The sequence below is a fragment of the Zonotrichia albicollis genome, chromosome 10 (assembly GCF_047830755.1).
Source record: "Zonotrichia albicollis isolate bZonAlb1 chromosome 10, bZonAlb1.hap1, whole genome shotgun sequence".
NCBI classification, from domain to species: domain Eukaryota; kingdom Metazoa; phylum Chordata; class Aves; order Passeriformes; family Passerellidae; genus Zonotrichia; species Zonotrichia albicollis.
Genome location: NC_133828.1, coordinates 23,923,791 through 23,948,658, shown reverse-complemented (window position 1 = coordinate 23,948,658; position 24,868 = coordinate 23,923,791). Strand labels below are relative to the sequence as shown.

The 24,868-nt window shown below is 36.3% G+C and overlaps 1 protein-coding gene across 29 annotated transcripts in view; it reads right to left on the bottom strand.

Moving 5' to 3' along the window:
- The window catches only part of TTN (titin), a 238,208-nt gene extending 216,333 nt beyond the window's left edge, over positions 1 to 21,875 (bottom strand). For all 29 annotated transcript variants that reach the window (XM_074548385.1, XM_074548386.1, XM_074548390.1 and 26 more), the window contains exons 1-21: positions 21,648 to 21,875; positions 19,497 to 19,600; positions 15,170 to 15,373; positions 14,236 to 14,523; positions 13,400 to 13,488; positions 13,061 to 13,302; positions 11,050 to 11,335; positions 10,650 to 10,802; positions 10,063 to 10,182; positions 8,906 to 9,043; positions 8,494 to 8,631; positions 6,036 to 6,311; positions 5,803 to 5,922; positions 3,961 to 4,236; positions 3,639 to 3,704; positions 2,932 to 3,190; positions 2,353 to 2,413; positions 2,027 to 2,239; positions 1,174 to 1,316; positions 718 to 923; positions 369 to 599 (exon numbers count right to left, since the gene is read on the bottom strand). In XM_074548385.1, coding sequence (XP_074404486.1) covers positions 369 to 599; positions 718 to 923; positions 1,174 to 1,316; positions 2,027 to 2,239; positions 2,353 to 2,413; positions 2,932 to 3,190; positions 3,639 to 3,704; positions 3,961 to 4,236; positions 5,803 to 5,922; positions 6,036 to 6,311; positions 8,494 to 8,631; positions 8,906 to 9,043; positions 10,063 to 10,182; positions 10,650 to 10,802; positions 11,050 to 11,335; positions 13,061 to 13,302; positions 13,400 to 13,488; positions 14,236 to 14,523; positions 15,170 to 15,373; positions 19,497 to 19,587 — 3,600 coding nt within the window. In that variant the 5' untranslated portion in view covers positions 19,588 to 19,600; positions 21,648 to 21,875. The remainder of the gene's footprint in view (positions 1 to 368; positions 600 to 717; positions 924 to 1,173; positions 1,317 to 2,026; positions 2,240 to 2,352; positions 2,414 to 2,931; positions 3,191 to 3,638; positions 3,705 to 3,960; positions 4,237 to 5,802; positions 5,923 to 6,035; positions 6,312 to 8,493; positions 8,632 to 8,905; positions 9,044 to 10,062; positions 10,183 to 10,649; positions 10,803 to 11,049; positions 11,336 to 13,060; positions 13,303 to 13,399; positions 13,489 to 14,235; positions 14,524 to 15,169; positions 15,374 to 19,496; positions 19,601 to 21,647) is intronic.
- Between the last annotated feature and the right edge of the window lie 2,993 nt (positions 21,876 to 24,868).

Here is a 24,868-nt window from a genome sequence, read left to right as displayed (position 1 = left end):
AGCAACCTGAAAGACAAGTTTTGGAGCTAGAAACAGATATAAAGCCCATTTTAATGAAGAGCAAAGTAACCTCAACTGGACTGCTACTGTGTTCCCCACTGGCCTGGGCTACCTCAGAGATACTCAAAATCAAGACGAACTTAGTTGGTAAATCCAGCCTACCTCTCAACTGGCTAACCAACCTAACTGTATTCTAGTAAGGAACAAAAGGAAAATTAGGCTTGATATCAAACCAGAAGACTGAATTTGTTTTGAAAGTCACTGTTTCCTATGCAGAATGTAGAATGTTTGACAATGAGATGTTAAGGGATTTCTTTCAAGTATAGCATCAAATGATTTACAAAAAAAAAAAAAAAAATTTGGGGTACCTTTGGCAATGGATATCCAGATGTCTTGCAATGGAAGGTAACTCCTGTCCCTTCAAAGGTTCTGTAGTTCTTTAATCTTAAGTCGAATCCTGCTTCTACAGCTTCAGATTCGGAAATATCAACCATCATCTCCTCTCCATCTTCTTCAAGAAGTTCATGTAAAGTAGTCTTAATAATTCTGAGTTCAATTTCTTTGATAAGTCTTTCTTCAAAGGAAGAAATATGGAATTCCTATATAGAAAAGCAAGACTATTAGTTTTGTTTTCTGTGTCAGATAATTACATTGCAAATAAATTATTTGTACAGTAAAATGTTGGTACCCAAAATTAGTATGGAGGGATAGACATACCTCATCTTCTACAAAACTTCTGACCATCACTGTATCTTTTGCCATTTTCTTCCTAATTAGAGCTTGTTCTTTCTCATACTCTTTTTCAAAGTCACCATAGGAAATGGGTGGGGCTACCTCAGCCACTTTAGGTTCCTGTACATATGCAGTCATTTGAGTTTGGTACATCATTTCTTGTTGCGATTTTATGTAGGCTTCGTAATCAGCTAAGAATTGAGAACAAATTAATTTTGATAAATTTTTTGGTTTTCACTGGACTGAATAGAGAAAACAAGTACAAACTTCAAGGGCCTGATATTTTGTTTTGCAGAAACAGAGGAACTAGATCTCTCTTTCTGTTTCTTGAACTGAATAAACTAAGCTGCAAAGAATTTGCAGCACAATTTAAAATATTTTTTGCCATTTGGAAGTTAATTTTAAGAAATATCGTTCTCATTTCCTTAATATAAAATGTACCTTCTTCTAGTAAGGAGACCGTTGCAGAAGCTTCTCCAAGATTATTACGAACAACAATAGTGTATTCTCCGGCATCGTCGGCAAAAGTCATGGAAATTTCAAGTTTGCATTCCCCGGTTTCTTTTTTGTAACTCACTTTGTATCTATAGAAAACATAAAAGTAAAAAAACCTCTATAATTTTTAGTTAATTTTTAGTTAATTTGCTTTTAGTTACAGTTAAACACACTCCTAACTTGTACAAGGCACAAAAAAACTTTTACAGGAGATTCTCACTGAATGAATGAGCATACAAAGTAGCATATGAAAAATAACCATGCTGAAATTAGAGTACTGGTCTTTTAGTTGTCACTAAATAAATAGGTTCCGAACATCAGTACTAAAATATAAGAGGTCTAGTTATCAGACACAATATAATGGTTTATTTTGTGTGCACACAGAATGTGTGCCTTTGTATTGGTCACCGTATCATTTCAAGAATGCTACAAATGTAATATTTTTTTCTCAGCTAGAAGGTATGTTGCTTTCTACAGACAAGACTTATGTAGAGCGAATGCAAGCATTGCACAGGCAGAATAAAACAAATACAAAACTTCTTGATTTGTTTATAAGTATAACACATGGGTATATCTTATTTTATAGTCTTTTGAATATTTATATTTTAAAACTTATGACCTTTTAAAGTCACACATTAAGACATGAGCCTATAACTTTTACATTAAAAAATATTTTATTTCATAGAAATAAGGATGTTATTTGGTTCAGCATAACTGAGGGAATCAAATTATGACATTGCCAATTAAATATACATAAAAATTATGTTAAGATAGACTTTGGGTATTGTATTCATAGTACCTGTAGCCAGTCGTGAGAGGAACTCCGCCTTTTTTCCAGTAGACATGTGGCTTTGGGTTGCCCCCTACTTGGCATTCAAAAATTATGCTCCCACCTTCAACTAATTTATGTACCATGGGTTTTCTTATGAAGAAAGGAGGTATGGGTTCTCCCGATACTTCCTCTGCTGCAGCAGAGACATCTTCCATTACAATGTCCTTTGTCTCCACATAGCTGAAACAAGATTTCAGTGCAGGTGAGTGAGCTGATGTCTGAAGGTCTCATAAAACAGAATGCAAGAATGTAATGACTGTGACAGGAGCAGTCTGTTTAGAAAGTAACTTTACCGTTTCTCTTCTGTAACAGTCTTCTCAGAAATGGTTTCTCGAGTCTCAGTTTCTTCAGTAACTAAAAGGCAAATTTGATAAAGTGGATTTTAAAATATCTTAATAGGCCTTAAGCAATGAGTTCACTTAACATAAAAAGAATATGTAGTTATCAGCCTTTTCCTCATATTCTTACATCCTTTTTACCTAATAACCCCAGAACACAACTCAAGACATATGTTTTAAATGTCCAAAATACATTACAAGCAAAATACAGTTAACAAAATTATTAACTTTCTACAGTGACAAGCGGGACTGTCCTTGAGTTTCACCAGGGGAGGTTTAGTTTGAATATAAAGAAACCTTTCACCAAAAAGGCTGTCAAGGGTTATAAAGCAAGGAACCAGTTGCCCATGAGTCATCTGGGACCAACTTTTAAATACCTTCTCTACCCTGAAGGTTTTTAAAATACATGTAGATGTGGCGCCTAGGGACATGGTTTAGTCATGGACTTTGCAGTTTTGGGCTAATGATTGAAATCAATGTTCTCAAAGGTATTTTCCGGCTTTAACAATTCTATGATTCTATAAATATACTTACCTTTCACATGTAAGTGGCAGGAAGTGCTGACACTCCCAGCCTTATTGGTAGCAGTGCAGGTAAATCTTCCACTGTCCTCTGCAAAGGCTTCACGAATCACAAGGCGAGCAAGTCCTGCTTTGAAAGTGATCTGGAAGTCCATTGAGCTCTCAATTTTGTAGTCTTCTCTGTACCATGTCACTGTAGGCTGAGGATGTCCAGATATTTGGCACTCCAGAGTGACAGACTCACCTTCAGTCACAGTCTTATTTTTGAGGCCCTGTGTGACAAAAATAAAGTATCACAGTCAGTTTACCTTTTCAATACTAAACAGATACTCAAATATCTAAGACCTGTTTGAATGGAAAATTTAACATCTAGTTCAAAACACTGTTCTTTGAAGCAATGAATGCAAGGGAATAAAAGGCATTTTCCAAAGGGAAGTATTTGAAACTGGCTTTTAGGGTCTCTGAACATTGCTGTTATTAACAACATGAAAAGGTAAGTTCGTATTTATGCAGGTAGATCAACCTATGTGACATAAATGGGAAGAATCACTACCATAAAGACCATCAAGAAGACTTTGTATCAGAAATAAATTATATGCCTGAGTAAATCTAATTCAAAGTTAAAATGATTATATAAAGCCAATTTTTAATGGTTAAGTATTAAGCAATAAAAATTAGAAAATAGAATGGGTGAAAATCTACTACATACAAATTACTTACTGAGACTAAGGTGGGTGGTGTAGCAGGGATTTCTGCAGGTACAGGAACTCTGGCAGCTTCTGTCACCTAGGTGGTTTAGAGGACAATAATGAACAAAGTATAATTTAAATAAGAAAATAAATCAGGTAATATGAACTCTTTGCATGTTGTAAGTAAATATTAGGTCCTAACAAGAATCTGTGTAAAACAAAGAAAAAATAAAAGGCAGCAGATTGCTTTAGAAGTGGAAAATTGAGATATGAAGACAGCAAGAAAGTGAGGCTACTCCATACTTTTAAGATAAAAGTCAGTCAAAGTGACAGAAATTTCCTTAAAAACATACCTTTGCTTCAGCTTCTTTATGCAGCATCAAGTGCTCTGTCCGCACTGCTTCACTTTTAATGCTTGTCTCCTTTTTAGTCTCAACATCATAGTGACTCTTATACATCTCCGCAGCCTCTCCAAAGGGAAACTGTGGAGGGGCAGCTGGCTCTGCTTTAGGCCTGACTTCATGAGGCTTTAGCTGAGGTGGCTTCACAGGCTTGGTGATCTTTTGTGCAGCAGAAGTGGCTGATAGCTCCTTCTCCAGAGTAGCCATGGCAGTTCCAGCTATTGAAACCTAGGGAACAGAAGAAAAGGAGTTGCACCTTTATTGTTGTCTTATTTTCAAAGGAGAGAGTGCATTTCTTGAGCAGATTGCAAATGCAGCAGTTGCTTCCTTAGCTACTTGGTTTTGACACAGCAAAAGCCATATGTAAAAAAGAGCAGTAGTTTTAGATTGCAGTAGCAGAATGCCAGACATATAATATCCCTGTATTATTTTTTGATCTAAGATTTAAATATTTTCTTTTTCAAATAGAATTTCACCTTTAAATGGTCAAGAAGCTCTTAAGCTTCTTAAGCTCTTAAGGGGCACAAGAAATGTTCTCTCCATTTCTTCATTGAAGCCTTAGATTTCCATCTAGTCTGTCTAATACTGCAATAAAGAACACTACTAATTATATAACTTCCAATGATTGAAATAATTGATTTCAAAATATTTTTATGGGTGGAAAAACTTTTTAAAAATACATAAAAATATTTTTAACAGTGTTTAATCATATTTGGGGGAAAATAATATTTAAATTCCAGATGAAGAGAAAAAGTATGCTTGAATGAGAAAATTAATAACTGGAAAATTTTAATACTATGTACAGGAGTCCAACAGCAAAATGGAATAACAAATTTAAAAATTGATGGTATCATATTATACAGTCAGTCTGGATTTTTTCTATTTAAAAATTAGCTTAACATGTATTAATTACAAGGAAAAAAAAAAGCAGTGTGTGGGTGAACTGATGCACATAATAAGATTAAAGAGGGATACTTGTGCGGCTTAAAAAATGTAACTTGCATGACAAATATCTGCAATTTCACTGTATGTCATTAAGAAGTGAAGCTGCATTCTCAAACAGTTTATAAGATTACTTAAATAAGAAGTAATAATAACAAATTGTATTTTAGCAATTCCTTTGTCTGTTTACAGCAGTGTTCTTTATGAAGAACATTGTTGTCAAACAAGCCAACAAAAATAATTGCAAGGGGCACACAACTCTTCTTCTTGGGGAATCACCACACTGGAGTTGAAGAAAAGTGAAAATTTTCCAGGATAGAAATCCATTTTAATTTAGGTGAAATGTACATTTTTGAGTTGAGTCTGTGGTTAGAAATCGTAGTTATTTAGCCAGGCTACAAGGCCTAAGCTCAGCAAAGTTACTTCAGCGAAGGACAGAGATAAAGGGGAGGAGACAGAAGATGATAGAGAGAGACAGGGACTGCTGTAAGGGCAAGTCAGCCTGACCTCAGAATTCTTTCTGATATAAAGGAACTAGTGGTAAAAGTCACACGAAACCCATAAAAATGAATATGTATGAACTTACTGTGAAACTGTATGCGTATGTATTTGAGAGGGGGATAAAAGGAGATCTGAAGTTCTCAGAGGTACGCATGCCTTTTGAGGAGAGTTTTCTCTGCATATGTCTGGCTCCGTAAATAAACATACCGAGCTTTACAACTTTTATAAAGTTGTGAGGTTTCTTCTTTTCTCCGCAAAACAGAGTGTAGGGGGAAAATCCAAATGGCATGAATGACCTACTGGCTATTGAAAATGAGCATGCTGCTCCTCTTGGATGCAGCTTCAGCTTACCTCGTATGTATGATCTGGTTTAGGAACAGCGACTCTGGAGACTGTGAAGTGAGGACTTGCTGTGCGAGGCCGTGGCGGTTCAACGTGAATTGTTTTCTCAAGTTCTGTTGTTCTTTTTATCTACACAAAGTAAGGAAAATAGTTGTTGAAAGTGAAGCTGTTCTTTAAACTGAAACAGATTTTACTGGGACAGAGTTCCTGGAAAAGAATGCAATGGAAAAAAAGAGTCTAACCTCTTTTGATATATGAACTTCCTGCTTTTCAGGAGTTGAGATATGTTTCTCAGGAGGAACATAGACTGTTTTGACTTCTTTGGTGACAACATGACGTTCTGCTGGGGCCTCAGAACCACGGTCTGTTACAGTGTGCTCTTTATAACCATATTCCAAAGTTTTCTCCTTTACATAAGCTTCATCTGCTAGTTCTGGTTGCCAGGGTGATCGAACACGTGCCTGATCAACTGCTGCAACGACTGTAGCTACAGCTTCAGCCTTTATTCCAGCTTGAGTCTGCAAATAACATCAGCAGAATTTATACACATATTCATAACTATATTGAAATCTTGCATATGTGACAAACCATTACAGTGTTGAGTATATTCCACAGAGAGGTTTTATGGTTTTGCAAAAGTCATGATGAAAAGATCAAAAGTATGCACCTGTAAACACACTTAAGAATCAGTAAATTCAATGCAAATATATTCTTTAAGTGCTATCTCTGCAAATTCAGAATATATCTGTGCTTTTGTGTTTTAGCATATCAGTATTTTTCTGCAAGACTAATTCTAATACTTTACAGCCACAATTGTGTCCACTTGTCTAAGAGTATGAAGGTAGGTAAATGTGCACATAGTTTTAAAGTATGCTCATCAGCTCCCTATAGCTCTTGTGGATGCAAAAAATGCATCTAGCATCTATTGTGAATGTATTTACTAAGAAACACACCCATAAAAATTTTTACATCAGGTATATCTGTTAATTCAGTACTGATCTATTTTAAAGGATTTTGCAAAAGAAGGGAGACTGATATGTCTTATAATTTGAAAATAATGCTTTTGTATCCGCACTTCTATGTGTTTTTAATAACTCATAAATACTGTCAACTTTGCAACTTTGTTATGAGGGTCCAAAGGTCTGCCCAGTCAGCCAGCAGTAGATAATAGTGACTACTACTACTGGTTGTTATTACTGTCATAACTGATCTGGACAGAGCAACAGAGCATATGATATGTATGCCTTGAAAATGGGAAAAAAACCCCTATAAGATAATTTCATACTGATTTCAAAACCATTACTAGCTTAAACTAAAATTACTTAGGTGAGGCCAAAATGTAATCCTTTACAGAGATTTTGTTTTCTTATTAAAGCAGTGTTTAGGTAACAGGGACCGCTTATTCAGTATTACTGTTGCTTTCCGAATAATTTTTTATCCTGGCTTGAATTTGGCCCTAAGTTTCTATCATATAACAAGGGACTGAACTCACCTAGCAGTCTGACTCTCAGTGAGTTTTATATGCTTCACTCATTTACTTATATTTTATAAAAGTATTTTATGAATGTACTACACTGTAGGTAGATCGATTTTAAACAGCAGTTATTGTCAACTATGCTTTTCTTGCACATGTAAGAATTCCTGACTGTATTGTGGGTCTTTCCTACTGTGGGAATCCTACTGGAACAAAGCAGTGCCAACAAGTGTCTGATGGTCATAAGTAACAAACTGGACAGACCTGAATGGAGGTTAAAATTTGTTTTGTACAAAGAACAATTCATACCTCAATAAAGAGAAGTTGTTTCATCTGACAACCATTAAATTACATGGAATTGTCAAATAGAAAAAAAGATTGCAGAATCAGAAATATGAATAAGTAAATGTTGCTTAAAAGCCACTGAGAGGAGACTGTCACAGATAAATCAGACTACAGCTTAAAATGCAACATTTCCTAGCAGGGTGGGATATAAATCCCTTCAGTGCTAGAAACTTAATCCTACTGACTCTTTTACTTGAAAATCATCCCCCTGAATGGGTATGTTTTCAGGAATTAGTTTGAGAGCATTCTGTTGTACCAAAGTAGGTCTTAAAATGTAAGGTTTGCAGATAAACCAAATTGTAACAGTGCATTGGATGTAATTTCTTCTCCAGTTCTGGACACTGTGACTGGTGCTTTAGTTTTAGCAGTGGCAACTGTTTTTGGAACTACAGTAGTTTTCTCAGCTTCCTTGTTAATCTAGTTTTTATAGCAGAAATAAGAGTTTCAGTTACATTCAGTCTTGAAGGATATTTGAACAATGAGAAAACAGTTTGAAATGGGAAGAGGGAAGGAGAGTTGAAGGGTTAGATCCTTGTGCACTGCACACATCTCTGTATTATAGTGATAAGTATTGTTATACCCTCGCACCTATTTAAATAAAAGTAATGATTAAATAAAAAGTTAAAATGCGTTTCAGGAGTCAGTCAGTCCACTCCAAACATCAGTCAGAAGATAATTATGAGCGTCCTATTAATGAAAACAAGAGAAAAAGATCAAGATGAAATAATTTAGTCTAATTAGCAGTAGGTCTAAAAGTTTGTAAGTGGAATAATCTTAGAAAAAATGAGCTGGAAATGTACAGTTAGTATTTTTTGAGGAAACCAAGAGGTTTGCAAAGAAGAAAGGATAAAGCCAAATATGGCCAAAACAGTGCTATTCACCTTTTCACGTGTTATGCTCACTTGTTCTTGTTTGGTGGCAACTCTTTCTTTACTTTTCGATATTATGACCGGTGCTTTAGGTTTATCAGTAGTAATTACTACCTTAGGTACTGAAGGTTTCATTTCTTCCCTTCTTATCTATTTTTTATGGTAAAGAAAAATAATAGTAATTGATTATGCCTGTTGTCATGATTACACAACTTTTTTTGATAGCAGGATAATGTTTCTAAATGTATATCAAGAAGAAAGAAACTTGATTTCAGAATTGGAGTTATACCTTTGTACTCAAGTTATAGCGTGTCTTATATGCTGAGAGAAGTTAATGAAAAGTCATTATATATTACATTGATTTTTATTTGAATGAGAGAAGAAACTTTCTACTTCCTAGTTTGTAATATATCAATTTATTTACCTGTTCATGAGCAATGTGCACTTGTTCATGTCTGGTAGTTATTTCTTCTGTAGCTCTTGTTATTCTTTCTTGTTCTTTGGCTTTGTCTGTGGCAATTATTACTGTCGGTACTGGAGTTTTCTCTGGTTCTCTTCTCACCTGGACATTTACAAATAAGGAACTTTTAATTTTTATTTTAAAATATAAGATACGTGAATTTCAATATATTTGGAAAAGAGCATAGAAATTAAAGAGAGCAAAGATGTCACATTCTGTATTTTGAAGTTATCTAGTCTGGAAACAACAATAAAAGCATAAACGGACTTTGTACAAAACAGTGAACATAAAAATAATAAAACATTGCACAAATGCTTGTTTTGCTACTGAAAGCAGTACTAAAAAATTTGGTGCAAAGAAAAACTGCCCTGCATTAAAATCACTTTGAGAAAGTGTGAGAAACTAAAAATAGGTTTGATGAAACTTTCGTTTGACAAGAATTTGACTTAGCTTTCAAATGCTAAGTTCTGATTAATGCCCAGGTGGATTTCTGTTTCTCAGTGCTTTAAAGAGAGGTTACACTTTCTTCCTCATGCTTTCTACTATAATGCAAATAAAACATTGGCTATAAAAGCTCATCTTCCAGTAAATCACATTTTTCTGATAAAATACATGTTAAAATAATCTGAACTCAAATCAATAATTTGTGTTTTCAAAATCGATTTCAATGCAGAATGAGTTTTTCCTCCATTTTTTTTCTGACCCCCTGTTCTGCCAACAGACAATGCAGGCTACAAATGCAAGCTTGGAGACAATATCAGAACAACCCCCTACAGACACGCCCGGCCCCCAACAAAATTTAAGAGCTGCTTTCTACCTGTCAATTCTTTAAATTATCAAGAATGCTTGAGAAAAGAGAGGTTGTCTTAGTTATTGCAACTTTATCCATCACATTCTTAGGTATAAATAATGGAAGTGAAATAAAAAGTGAAAGAGAGTAATCACAGAGAAGAGAAGAGACAGGAAAAAGATACACTGTAAGATGGAAGAGTGAACATATATAAAAGGGAGAAATAATAACAGTATCTCATTTTTCTTCTTCATAGGCTTGTCTTTTGTATGAGATATCAGATTTTTGCAAGGTAGGGCATAAAAAAATCTCAGGTACAATCTGTATTCACCTTTTCAGGAGAGATGTGTCTTTGTTCTTGTGAAGTTACAATTCCTTCTCTAGTTCTTGATATCACTGTTTGTTTTGTGGTTTTATCACTGGTAACTACTACCATTGCCTCCTTTTTCATCTGATTTTTGTAGCAACAAAAAAAAAACCAAAGCCTTAGAATTCATTTTAAAAATTTGATCATCAAAATAAGAAGAGAAATAAAAATAAGAGAGGAATTCGAGTAAAGGAAAAATACTAAGGGAGAACTATGTTATTTCTAGTGGGGAAATTATAAATGAGATATTAGAGGAAAAAAGTAATCATTCTAAGAATAATGTTAGAGAATAAAGGAGAAGAGAGGATAGAGGATCACTTTCAGAGAAAGCAACTTAAAAAGAGTAATTAGTTCAATCCTGTTATGATGGAATGGGATGGTGTAAATGAACCTGAGCATTCCTTTGCAGTCTAGGTGTTCTAGATGAGTATGCATGCTTTTGCAGTGCACTGGGTAACATCTTGTTAATTCCTCACAGTGATTCACGCCTTGTTTGCGTGTTGGATGAAGGGATAGAGGGAAATCATAGAATGCCTGTGCTCTATTTCTACCTGCTCATGAACAGGCTGAACGTGGACTGCAGTCATTGCTGTCCTTTTAGCAGTTTGCTCAGCAACACCTGGAGCTGGTTCTCTCACCATGGCTTGATCCACAGCAGCAACAACTGTAGCAATAGCTGCTGTTTTTTCACTGTCCTTTCTCACCTATATTAGTCACATCAAAAGACATTTTTTTCATATTTTGCATACATTCAGAAGAAGCACAAAACCAGTACAGAGACAGAATACTGCAAAGAAGCATTTCCACATCTGCATCAGGACTCTCTCTCAATAGCAGATGCACACAAGGTTTTACACATAGCCTCTCAGAGTCCATTTAGCAGATCCATCCAGCAGTGGTGAGACCCCACACAAACCAAACCCACTATTTTTTCCAGAAAGAGACTTTTACCTCTCTAGCACCAGCGGCCGCCTCGCCAGCAGCAGTGCCAGTAACAGTGACTTGTTCTTGGACCCCGTATCTCCCTTCCCATCTTTCCTCAGTGACTTGGGTAGTGCTTGTGGATACTCTCGTTTCCTTCATCTGGGCTTCCATGGTTCCAGTGTATCCTTCCTGCTTCCAAGGAGGAAGGACATCAGCCCCAGCTGTTGTCACTACATGTGGTTTACGGATTGGAGATGGAGATTTCACTGGTCTAATAGGTGAGGTGGAGATTCTCCCAGCAGGAGAAACGGACCTATTAAAAAAAAAAAAAAAACCAGAATCAATATCATTAATCTACTGCCACAGAATGATAATTGTATAAACATCTTCAGCCTGAACTTGAACTCACTCCCCATGTAGCTATCTCCAGTAATGTGTAGATTCATTTTAAGAAGGGTTTTCGAGAGGTTCTACTTGTAAATTACACTAACTTGTTTTTATAACATTATGCCTAACTGTTGTCATTCATAACTTCAACATGTCTTTGTAGTAGCTTAGTTTCCAAAAAGAAATAAGAAAAAGTGGCAAAAGAAATTTCAGTCAACCAAATATATTTGAGATATAAAAATTATTTTGCATTTGCTCTATCCTAATTCTTCCAATAGGAATAATACAAAAGGCTCGCAGGCTGTAAATACTACATAATATGGTCATGGTCCAGTCTCTGTAGAGAGACAAAATCATAATTGTAACCAATCTTGAGAAAAATGTCATGTAGCTACCACCTAGCAAAACAACTGGATGTACTCCTGTACTACATCTTACTGTCAGTGTTGTCCATATATGTACCCATAATCCAGGCAAATTTCTTATCAGTGCTGAATATTTTTTCCTGCACTTACATGTACAGATCTCAGACGCAATAATTTATATCCACTTGGAAAGTGCTAGTTTCTAAATTCTGATATTCCAAAAATTCAGCCCTAATCCTAGCAGACAGTTTTAAAGTGTTTTCCAAAATTCTTAAACAGGCTTTCTAACTTAGAATTTCTTTCAGTGGAATTTTTTGCGCTGTATTTCCCAGAGAGCGTTAACAAATAGCAGCAGTAGGGGGCAGCAGCATCACGTAAATTTTTAGATTTCTTTTTCTAACGTGTTGTGTGTCTAAAAGGGGTCTGACTAGCAAGGGAGGGCAAATTTCTAGTTCTATATGTGCTCTAGATGTCGCTATCGAATTCCTTTTTCATTTATGTAGTTTGATAGTTACAGCTAGTTGCTATCAATCCATTTATTCCTCTCCTTGCAAGTTATTATCTGTGGGGTAAAATTCACCAGCATACCCAGATCTGGTAACTTAAATGGGGCTCTTCTGAGCATTTAGCTTGGAGACATTCCTTCCATGATGCTGGTACTTAGGATACTGCAACTGCAGGACTTTCAGCACACTCCTGGCTTTACCTGCCCCTCAGCACCGACCTCATGGGGTCTCCCAGACCACGAGCCGTGCTCTTCACATCACTCACTTTCCCTCTCTGGCCCTTCTACACAGCAGACATAAACTTCATTTTTCCATAATCACATTTAGCTTGCCTACCTTCAAAATATTGTTTCTGTAGTTATTACCAGCACATGTATGGAACATGAGTTCAAGGTTTTTTTACATATCCTTTCATTTTGTTTGTCACTCATCAGTGTCATTGCTCTTCTCTCTCTTCATCTAAAATAATCAAGAGCCAGGTGCTCTACTGTTTTTTTTTTCCCTGTTTCATCATGAAATTGAGCCGTGAGTGCTACTTTGGCAGCATGTAGAGCAATCAAATGGGATTTTCTACAGTAGGGTATAGAAGTCTACATAGGGAACCCACACTTCTGTAGCAGTGGGAAACATAGCACATTACAGCTCACCATCAGAAAAAACCCAGTCATTATTAAGTCGGTCCATTCTTTCATTTAATACTGTGCTCTCATTCTACAGCATTACTTCTGTATGTAAAAGTGATTCCAAAAGCAGTACTGCCCAAAAGAATAGTGATTTTACCTTACTGGTGAAGGTGTTGGTGCTCTGACATGTCTTACAGGCGATGGTGATTGTCTGACGGGCGATGGTGATTGCTGTCGTGCCATTTGTGCTTTTGCAGCAGTTGTCGGGGTTGGTGATTTGGATGTAGGTCTAGGAGGCATTCGTGGAGGTGCCTTGTGTGGGAGCTGTTGGGTGGTTGCACCTTCTATCATCATTTCAACACTCGTAAGTGATCTGGCATCAAAGTGGGCTTCAGTCTTCTACAATGAAAAACAAGAAAAGGAAAACTAGGGTGAGGGACTGTGGAAGTAATCCTCCACATTTTAGCCATACCTGCTTTGCTTTTGAAAATTATACCTTTTCAATTCTGGCTTGTCTTGTTTGTGAAATCTGAGCAGTCGATACAATTGTCTTTGTCTTTTTAGCAGGAACGGCTTCTTCCTCGCCTTTGGAAAGAAAACGTGGTCAGAAGAATTGCATATGTTAACAATCAATAAACAGAGAAATAAATGAATTGTCAACTCCAATTATATAAAAAATTTACATATACAACAGAAAAATAATTAAACGACCATCTTTTTTGCCTTCAATATCTACAGACAGATAGTTGTGAAAACAGTTGAAACAATATTACTGCATTACCAAGCCATTGGAAAAAAACCTCAAAGCAGAACAAAATACATTCATTGTAGATTATTCATATCAGTCCTGAATCTTGAATGACTACAGAACCTCTAAGCCTGACTGAGGTGAAATCCAAGCAAGACTGCTCTGGGTAGCATGTTTTCCTGCCACAATTCTCTGAAAACTGTCCTCATCCTTACCAGCCTCCTTCACAAGACTAGGTAAATCTGTGCAGTCTAATTTATCTGTCCTATCAAAGCCAATTTACAAATAAAAGTTTGAGAGATTTACAGACCAAAATGAGAACTCAAGGTATCCCACACTTTTTCCATCAACTATATCCTCTGCTTAAAGAAGACCCATTCTGGAGAAAAGGTCTTTTTAAGTCTCAGACAAAAGTCTTTGGCAAATTTAATCAAAGACACTGCATTTTTTTTTAACAGCAAGTTAATAACTCTTGAGAAAGAAATGATAAATTAACTTGTTGATATAAACGCAATGAGTGGTGCATATTACACCCCTACCATTAATGCTCTGATTTTCATGGCCTGCAGCTTCAGCTCTGTTACCTTGAATTAGCAATTCAGCTGTTGAAGTAGCACGTCCCACACTATTTGTGGCATTTACGGAATAGGTGCCGGAGTCTTCAGGATATGCTTCTGCAATTATTAAGCTGTAAAGGTCTCCTTCTTGTGAAATTTTAAAATCGGGGGAACTTTTAATTTCTACTCCATCCCGATAGAACTTCACCACAGGTGTAGGGATTCCAGTCACTCTCACGTCAAGTCGAACTTGACTTCCTTGTCTTGCAGTCATGCTCTGTAGTCGTTGTGAGAAGTTTGGTGGTGCTGTTGCAGCTGCATTTTTATTAAAGAAGTAAACAGAAAAACAATAGTGTCTGTTGAAAAGAATGGCAAGTACTAGATACTTTCATTACTAGAAGTATGTGAGGTCTATTTCTTCTTCACAGGCTACTGACAGATGATAGTACCTTCTGAAACATTCAAAATATTATTTTTAATTACACCTATGACTGCAAATGTTTCTAGAATTCCAGATATATTGCTTGTAACCATAGCAATTAAGCACAGTCTTTTGGTATGGACCTTTATGTGACTTGTTCTGTTAAATATCATTGATACCATTAGATATCATTAATGACTCCATCCTGCAGAAATTCATCCTTTCTTTTATGGGCGATTTCAATGTAGCCAGCATGACAGACCGTCAGGAGCTACATGTATAAGGGCTGAGCCAGATGCTTGAGTCATGTAATCATGAATAAGAGTTTGTGAGATCAAGATTAAACTTGATAGAGTTAAAATGTAAAGGACACTGTTAGACGTTACTGCTGAGAACACACGCTGAGTTCTAGACCGCTTTAGGAAAAGGAATGTGCTTTGCTATTTTTTGCTGATCATGTACTTGAAATCTGAACTATTTCCAATCACCCCTCAGACTGGTAGCAGGCAGAGAGAGGTGCCTTTCTGTAGCTGTGAGTACCTGTGACCAGCAGCTCAGCAGTACTAGTCGCTTGCCCAGATCCATTGGTGGCTTGCACAGTGTATCTCCCGCTGTTGGCTTCTGTCACGGTGGGGATCACCAGTCTAGCGCGGCCATCACTAAACGAGATCTGCACACCGGGCAGAGTTGCAGCAGAGAGAACCTGGCCATCCCGAAACCAGTTCACCTCAGGAACTGGGAAACCTGCAGAAAAAGGAAGACGAATGGAGATCAAGACATTATGAAATGCCAGACATAAAAATTTACCATGTATACACAGTTGCGGTGGAGCATAATGCCATAGGTGCAGATACACATCCAGTGGCACAGTGGCAAAGGAATTTGGTTTTAGAAAGGTTTCTAAAATGCAAGAGCAATAGGGCAGCTGCACTGGCGCCTGTGTTTAGTAAATCACTTGAATAATGAGAAAACTGTAGTATTTAGCAATCTTACTAAGAAATAGAAGTTCATCAAATTCAGGGGGAGCATGAATTAATTCATGTGAGGTATTTTTAAAATGTATTAGCTGGTATCTAAGTAGGACTGATTATTGCTAGCATATTTATGCAGTCCAATAGTCTGGAGATAATGTAAACATCAGTACTTCCAACCAAATAAAGCATATGTTCTAAAACTACTATGGCTTTAGAAAATGAAGTGATAGAAAAAGTGACTGATGTAGACATTAAAATCAAATGCTAGCAAAGTTTTGGGGGTTTTAATTTCTTTGTCTGCAATTTTTTGATTTTGATCAACAGCAGTCACCTGGAATCAGCTGTTGTTCAAATATATTATTCTATTTTATCAGGGTCATGAACAAGAGTCTTGGGGTCAGAAAAATTTCAATTTTAACAACAGCTGACTTTTGGTTTTAAACTGTGATTTGAGATTGCCTGTGGAAATTGTCTTCTCGGTGTTCTACTCAGCCAAATTTATTGAGTAACTGAAATCCATTTGATGAACAAGTGAAATTCTTGTATGGACCACACACATAAGGAAAACAGGTAATTTAAGGAGATGGTTCCAGCTCAAAGTCTTTTTTGTAGTTCTAGAACATAATTTCTTCAAAATTAAAATCCTCCCAAATTCACTTCATGTTTTTCTCCACTGAACCCAAATTCACCAGTTGCACTGCATGGACGCTAAGAAAGGAGATCTGAAAGCCATCTGATCTTGAATTAATTTTCCCAGTTCTATTGTCTGTGCCCCAGGGGCACAGAATTCTGCTTCCTTTCTAGAGCATCCTTCCTGTAAACCAAATAAATTATTAAGGAATTTTATGTGCGAGGAAAATGACTGTGTGAGACTAAAGTGAAAGAGAAACTGATATGTAGATTGAGGCTTTCATTGGTTCACTGCAGTCCCATGAGACTTGGTTAGGAAAGTTTAAAATCTGATTCCCAGTAAAGCACTGATATTTAGAGAAATGTAAAATGAACATACACACAGAGAGAAAGAAAATGTGGACAGTTTTAGGGAGGATTGGAAATCAAAAGAGTAAAAGTAGCTTTAAGCATTGTCAATTTACAGATGGAAGTTATCAAGCAGTCCTGATGGGCTGGTCTAATTCAATTTTGTGCTATTGGTGTAGGGCAACTTGGGCATTATCATCATCAACTTAGAGTATGCAGCAGACATCAGTGATTTCATTCAGAATTATGTGTCTTCAATATTAGTGAAAATTAGTTTAAAAATATTTTAAGCTAGGCAATCCTCCAAAACGTGTCCTCAGTAGTGAATTTCTTGAAACATTTCAAAAGTTCTATTTGAACTTTTGCGGTGGTATTATATGATGATTAGCAAAAATGGGAGTTTCTGTGGCACGTTGAAAAAGGCCTGCACTTTTAAAATGGAGTCTATTTTGATGTCTCAAACTGCTATGTACAAGGCATCCAAAGCTATAAGCCATTTTAGAAATCTGAGCTCAAGTTTATATTTAAAACTCAACTCCACAAATTTCCTAGCACTCTGCTAGCCCCAGGTCACAGAGCTAGTAAGATCTAACTCAGATTATAGATAAATGTGCCCAGTCTATATAGAGTAGGGTTTTACTTCTACATGTCCCAAATACACAGTGATTTGACTGTTAATGATAAGAACAATCGTATTTCATTTCAAAACTGTCCTTGAGGTTTTTTGAACTTTAATACCAAAAAGAAGAAAATCAACCTGTAGTGCCTCAAATTCATCACTTAAGTAATTGAATTCAATAAGATTCTCCTGACAACGATGTGAGAGGGACTGCCAACTTGTGTATGGTCTGTGTGCTGCTTTTAAAAATAAGTATTATAAAAGGCTGCCTTGCACTGGGTAATACCTGAAAATACCAGTTCAAGAAAGGTAAGCAGTGCATAGATTAATTCTTTATGAAAAAATCTGAACTTGATCAATACTGTGGAGACACGAGCTTGACACTGTTCTAAGGCCAGCAACAGTTCTGACTTTCTTGTCTCATGACTCAGTCACTGGTGATCCAGTAGGACTCCCCCTGTGACAGTGTCCTGGCTGCCCTGGCATTTGCTGCTTTTAATAACAGGGTTTGTGTGTTCTGTGCTTTCTGTTACATGCTGGGTTTATTCACCTGATATCATCCCTTTATAATGTGATATCATCCCTTAATTCACATTCTAATACAGCAGCACAGTTCATTTGTTCTAGTTTACACACAGCAAAATTACATCTCAGGTGGTTGCTAAGCTCTCCTTGATACTCTTAGATTAAATGAGCTCTTCACATTTGAACTGTAGCTGTGTATTAATACTTGACTTGTTTGTAATAGATCAGTGTTATTAGAGATAGAGAAAAATTCTTATTTTCAAACTCACAATAATTCATTGCAGGTAGAAAGGGTAAATATTACAGCAGGATAAAGCTGTGTAGTCCTTTATTTATGCAATTAGTTATAGTAAAAGCCTTTCCTGACTTTTATGCTGCAGAAAACTGAATGCCAAGCCACTGTCAGATCTTTCAAACCAGGAGGATGTTTTTAGGGCAGGAAGGATATACCAGAATCTCTCAGTGTGAAAAAAACCTAACAAGAGGTTGACTCATGAGATATTTCAGACTAACATACAAATATGGCATATGCTATTAGAAATACTGCTGTATCTTCACTTGGTAAGTTCCCCTCCCTTCACTTCAAGTTCCCCTCCCAAGTACTCCATAATATCACACAAATGAAATTAGCCAAAATCACACATTGAATAATAACACTAGCCTCCTAACTTTTTCTGATGATATTTTTAGGTATTCCTAATATCAATAAGTATTGTAAAAGTGAAAAAAAAATCACAGAAAATTTACAGTGTAGAAGCAAGAAGAGAAAACCAGGGCAATTAACTGAGGAATAAGGGCCAAATAATAGAATATGGCATGGAAAAGTGTCATGGATGGAGACTGCAGGACATGTTCAAACACCAAATGTGTGAGCCAGTGTCATGCAAAATGACCAAGGGATGAAATACATGGACCATAGATGTCAGAGATCTTTATAGTTGCACAGATCATGTGTTTGCACCTGTCACAGAGCATCTGAGTAGTGCTTTATGGTATGTGGATCATCACATTGCTAATGCCTGTAAGACAATATAATTCCACCAGCAGGAGCACATGTCATTTCTCCTTAGTCACTGCCGAGGTCAGAGACACTCTTAGAACAGGGTGTTGGATCTCTGGTAACGCTATCTCAGGGGTTTGCTTGGAGTTATGCACAAGATAGGGTGTTTGAATAGTATGTAGACAGGAGAAATCAAGTATCCTTTAAATTGCATGGTATCTTTAAATTGCACAGGCAATTGATATTAATCCAGCCTTGTGCTAACATCATGATCACCCTACACATCTATTTTTTAGCACACGAGGGTTTTCTGCCCTCTTCAGTGGCCAGTTTGGCCTAGATTTTGTGCTTTTAATCCCCCTCCTAGAACTCTGGAATTAAGTAAACTTAAGGGCAGAAACTTAAGGGAAGCAGAAATACAGGTTAGCTAGAGTAAAGCTTAACAAAAGGTCTTGGAAGAACTATCATAAATCCTGTTTTTTGCATCCTGACTTCTAATTCTGCCCAGTCATCATCCAAATGAGGCTATTGTTTCTGCAGCCACATGAAGTTCCCTTATTAGCACAGTATGTATTTTTAGGCATATACATTTCAAGGAGCGGTTCAGCACGGTATGATATGGATATATATCCACATTTCAGCACTCATCTTGACCCATTCATACCAGATTATGATCTATGAAAAGTGTCATAATTTTTCTCATCATAAACATTAGTAAAGAAATTAGTGCTAAACAACAGCAAATCTTGGAAGAATGAATCAAAGCCTTACCGCTAATATGAGCCTCAAAGGTTGCGGCACTACCCTCCAGTGCCACAACGCTTTGTAACGGCTGTGTGAATGTTGGTGCTTTCGTCGTCATCTTTACAGGCACTCTGCAAGCAAAATAACCCCATCATTAGATATCAATGGGGAAAATGTTATTGTATCCACACACTTCTTGCAAGATTTTAAGACTATATGCAACTATTCTCTGAACAATTTACTCAGTTTTAAATCAGAACAACCTGGTGAAATGCAAATATTGTGGGTTTTGACAAATGTGTATTGCAAATTGCTCTTTGAACATGTTTGGCTGAATTGGATGGGAAACCATTATATTTAGTGGAGCTGTGCTTTGGCACTGCAAGTATGCAGCAGGAGACAAAATTCTGCTTGACTCACTGTGTGACCTTCCACAGGTCATTCAGGCTGCCTCTCTTTGTCTACTAACTTGTTTTATCTGACAGGAAAAAATTACCCTGTGTAATTTCAAAAAATGTTTTGCTGGTGCAAAATATTTGCATTCTGCAATGACAAGACAACTAGGTCACTAAGAAGCAACTGAAAGAAATGTGGAAATCTACAATGTACTTAGCTTAATAATGCCAATAAATTATTAATAATAAATAATAATATTAATGATTTTTTCATTATTAATAATGCAATAAATATCAAAATACTATTTTAAAAGCACTCTGTAAGTAGTGAATAATTTCACTTTACAGAAGCATATTGGCAATAAAGATGCAGATAAAATGCTCCTCTTTCTTAGAGAGTATCTCCGTGGAATTTTGAGTATGGAAAGACAGCCACCTTCGAAATGTGAGCTACGATATAAAGTAGCCACTGACACTGATGGCTTGAACAACTGCAAAGCCATATGAAATCTGAAAGAAAGTTTGCTTTCTCTTGCTATGCCACAAGATCTTTGAAATAACATACTGCCACTAGAAAAGCTTGTGTGTTGATATTTTATATTTGCATGACCTATTTATGAACTGATGTTGAATTGTACAATTTTTAAAAAGGTAGCTATTATTTTGTTAATATTATCATACATCCATTAAAGTTACATTTTTTCTCATTAAAAATGTTCACTCAGAAAAATTTTAATGAGAAAACAGAAAAATCCCACAATATTTCAAGGCAAACTTACTCACATATTTACTTTCATTTACTTTTGCTCTTGTGTCTGATTTTGTGACAGTCCCAAGGTTAAATTAAAAATGAGAAAGTGAAGTTTCTTTCACTATGAGTCAAATTTATTCTATCTCTCACAGGGGTGAAAATTCTTTATTACTTGGATTCCTTCATAGAAATCAGGGCCTGATGCATACATGCAATAAGAGCATAAAGGCAGAACTGGATATTGAATTGGAATTTTCAGGTTCATAGTTATGACTATGTTTTTTTATGACATAGTTATGACTATGTTTTGAAGCTCAGCTAAAATAAATGGGAATAATTTTACAATAAAATTAAACATTATGAAAGCTCATATATATATATATATATACATATGTAGTTTCCAGAAGAGATCAGAAATAATTTCATTAAGGATAATTTCCATTGAGATCCCACAAAGTTTCTATATTTCATTGTCCAAGAAAATTCTGGTGATGAAGATGTGATCTTATAAGGCTTCTTGTATAATTAGAATTGAAAGTATGCATCTAAAATGTCATGTTCCAGAAATAACCTTTGCAGCCATGAATGACAGCAGACAAGTGTTCCAGAGCTGCCGTGTAACTGATACCTTAGCAGTTGTTTTCCTTAAAAAGTCATCAGCACTTAGCTGATACCACGTGCATTTTATCAGAGCTATTCTTGGAGCTTCTCAGTTTATCTCTCAGCAGCATAACCTTGAACACTCCCAACAGAAAGGAGTTTTTAAGTTAAGCACATGTTTCCATGCACTTTTAAAGTCCTAATTTATGTGGTCTTTAGCAATAAAATACCCTGGAAAAAACCTTTTTGCTGAGAGTTATCAAAGCTTACTCCAGAAATTAAGGCTATAACCTTGACAGAGCATTTAAGTGTTTCATGTCTATACCCTGAAATCTATAACCCCCCGTGAGAAAATTTATAAATAATAGATTGTATCAGAATTATTAATGACTGATAAAACACTTATTACACCAGCAAAAACATGCTACTAACCTGATCTCTCAAAGTGCCTGCAAGAGTGGGCTAAGCCCAACGAAATCTTCTTGAACGACGTCCTTATCCAGAGTAAGATTTTTTTAGACAATCCCAGCATGAGAATTGAAGAGCCTCTAATCTTAAAAACAAAACTACACAGTCTTGACAGTGTAGTTTTGTTTTTTTGCAATCCCTACACCCGAGGCGAGGCGGGGAATGCACGACTGCTCAGAAGTGCTAACATAGTTGTTTCGCTTTATATACCCCAGCTCTGCTGACACGTCTGCCTCATCATGTCAGTGCCCATTCTGATTGGTTTCCTGAAAGAAGTTTCTTGGGAGAGGGGATTCACTCTCTGTAACCATACACCACCTGTTGGTTTTGATTGACAATGCTAATTTTAGAGGCACAAAAGGGATTCACTGAGGAAACCTCAGCCATTCCAAAGCTTTTGATTTATAATTCAATTTAGTTTACCAAGTGCAGTTTACATTGTAAATTTCCTAATTCATAATCACAAGACAAAGAAAGTAATGAAAAGCATTTTAACAGGGCATATGGACAAGTGAGATTCAGCCTTACTTTCTTTCATTATAAAACATCCAAGAAGCCACACCAAATGCATATGTCAATCACCAGACTAAATAAGTAAGCTGAGCTCAGACAAGTGGCTGCACTTGCACTATTAGAATACACCATTTAAACTATTTTTTTCCCTCTAACTTAGAATTGTAAAATTTTGTTTGTTAATATATAGATTTCGTTCTCTAGGGTTGTTTTTGTTTCCTTCACAATTTTTCTGTTGGATGTTCCAAGCAGTTAAGCATAACAAGCAGTAGCATACAATGTGCAGAAACACACATTTTGTTAAAGTAAATTAACATGGACAAATTCTGTCATTTTTAAGAAAGGAGATTTGAAGTCTATCAGCTTTTTTCTAAACCTGTGTAGGCCTTGTGCAGACCTCAGGCCATGGAAAGCATATTGGCTTGTCAACTTCAGTAGCCCAGCTTTGTCACTATGCAGCTACTTGTGCTTTTAGAGAGGCTGCTTCTGAAACAGACATCAGAGTTAGGAGACTACTCTTGTTTATGGCTGGAATGGGAGGTGTTTCACCACACCACCTCGTCTGCCTGGTTCTAATCCTGCCTATCTAGCAAACTCTTTAAGCACATAACTGGCACATAAGACTACTTAGAATTGCTTGCTTAAAATCAAGCATGTGCTTAGCTGGTTTGGTAAAACGAGACTTCAGTCTGCAGTTACCAAATTCCACATGGAAAAGGACCTCCCTGAGAACACCCAGATAAGTAAACACAGTTTGGAGTTCTCTGCTATCAGCTGCACTTGCGTTTGGAAACAACCTGGAGGAAACCTCCAGCAAAAGAGGCAGAAAATGCCAAGGAGAGAGAGAGAGGGTTTCACTGCTATGATTCCTGCAAGGGAGTCCTAATGTTATAGTTTGCAGGTCTGAAAGAAATAAGGAATTACATATTGCTGCAATTTCAAAAAATAACTTCAGAAATTTGATCTGAAAGTCAATTCATCCATCCCATAATGTGGCAGCTTCATGGCTACACTTGGCATGCAGCAGTACCAGCCGCAACACGCACTGCAGAACGGTCACTACACAGGTACTACCTGAACTCTCACAGTGGCTCAAAGTCAGAGTACTACAGCTCATTTGTAATTTCTTGTTGCAAATAGATTTCACAGAGCCTAATCACTCTGTACATAACTTAGTATGACACCAAATGCAACTCTATGCAGTCAGGGGGAGCTCAAGCTAGCTTGTATTAAAAAATGTATTAAAAATATCTAAAGAAACTTGTGTAAAGCGTATAAAATGTCTATTTCTAAATAGAGGCCTGCTAAATTAGCAAACAGTTGTTTTTCTCTCTAGTTAAACACTTAAATAGTGCAAATTCAAACTTGAAGAAAAGCACAGGCTAGTATTTGCAAACTTAAAAATACAGCCTGCCTAATGATGATGTCTAAATCAAACCAAAAAAATTAAAAGTTTATGAACATATGATCATTTTGAAATGACAGAAGTATAAAACTTGTCACTTTTGAAATTTTGAGATGGTCAGAACTTCATATTTCCATTTTCCATTTTCATATTCTATTTCCATTAAGTCAACAATGACCGGTAACAATAATAGTTACAAGGGAAAAAATTTCCTGCTTTCAAATACAGATATGCTGTATTTAAAAAAATAAATTCCTTCTTTGTTTTTTAAACTTTTACGATTACTTCTAATAATCTGTTTATATTCCAACAAAAGTTTATACCTTCTCAATTCTTTTGCTTTAAATACAGAAGTAAAATTTCAAAACAGTGGACTATTTATCTTGTCCTCAAGGATATATGAATTACTTATCCTGCATACCTTCTGTCACATTGATATCACATGATTTCTAAATGTTTTGTATCACATAGCATATCCACAAGAAAAATCAGAAGGATTACTTCATGTGTAGCTAAGATACTGCTGGTAAAAATGACTATTTCTTTGCTCAAGCATCAAACAAAAATCAGATCCAGATAATGAAAAAGACATTTTGTCAGGAAGACCATTAAATTGGGCATAGTTATGAAAATTTCAATATCTGCTTTAGTCTGCTACTGCTTGAAGTATAAACTCCATATTGCCAATGTTTAGTACATATAGTAGATTGTAGGCCACCACATTTAAGGAGCAGCAGGTGATATTTAACACAGTGAAACATTGTGGTGTGAATGCCTGCAATCTCTGTGTGAATCACTTTGATTAATTATAACAATCCTAATGACTTGAGCCATGGAGCTGCTTTAATAAGGTCCACATGAAGATGCCTTGAAAGCTGCAGACTCTAGTCAGAGTTTAAAGACAAAATAAATTCTTTCTTGAACACTTAAAATTTCAAAGTGCCACCTAAGGAAGTTTTTACTGTGCTAATTTAAGAGGAATTTCCTAATACTTTTTTAAAAAATTCATGATCTTTACCGTTCAGCTACTGCAGAGTACACTGGTGGTACAACACTAGCAGTGTTTGACAAATAATGTTGTTCATTATTTGTCAAACACTACTAGTGTTGTACCACCATGCAGTAGCTGCACATCCAATGTAACATAAATCCTGCTTTCTTTCCTGGTCCCTTAGTCTATCTACAAACGCCAATTTGCAAACTGTGTAAAAAAAAACCCAAGTACCTTTCCCATTCCTTTCTCTCCTTCCATTTTTGCTGTCTCCCT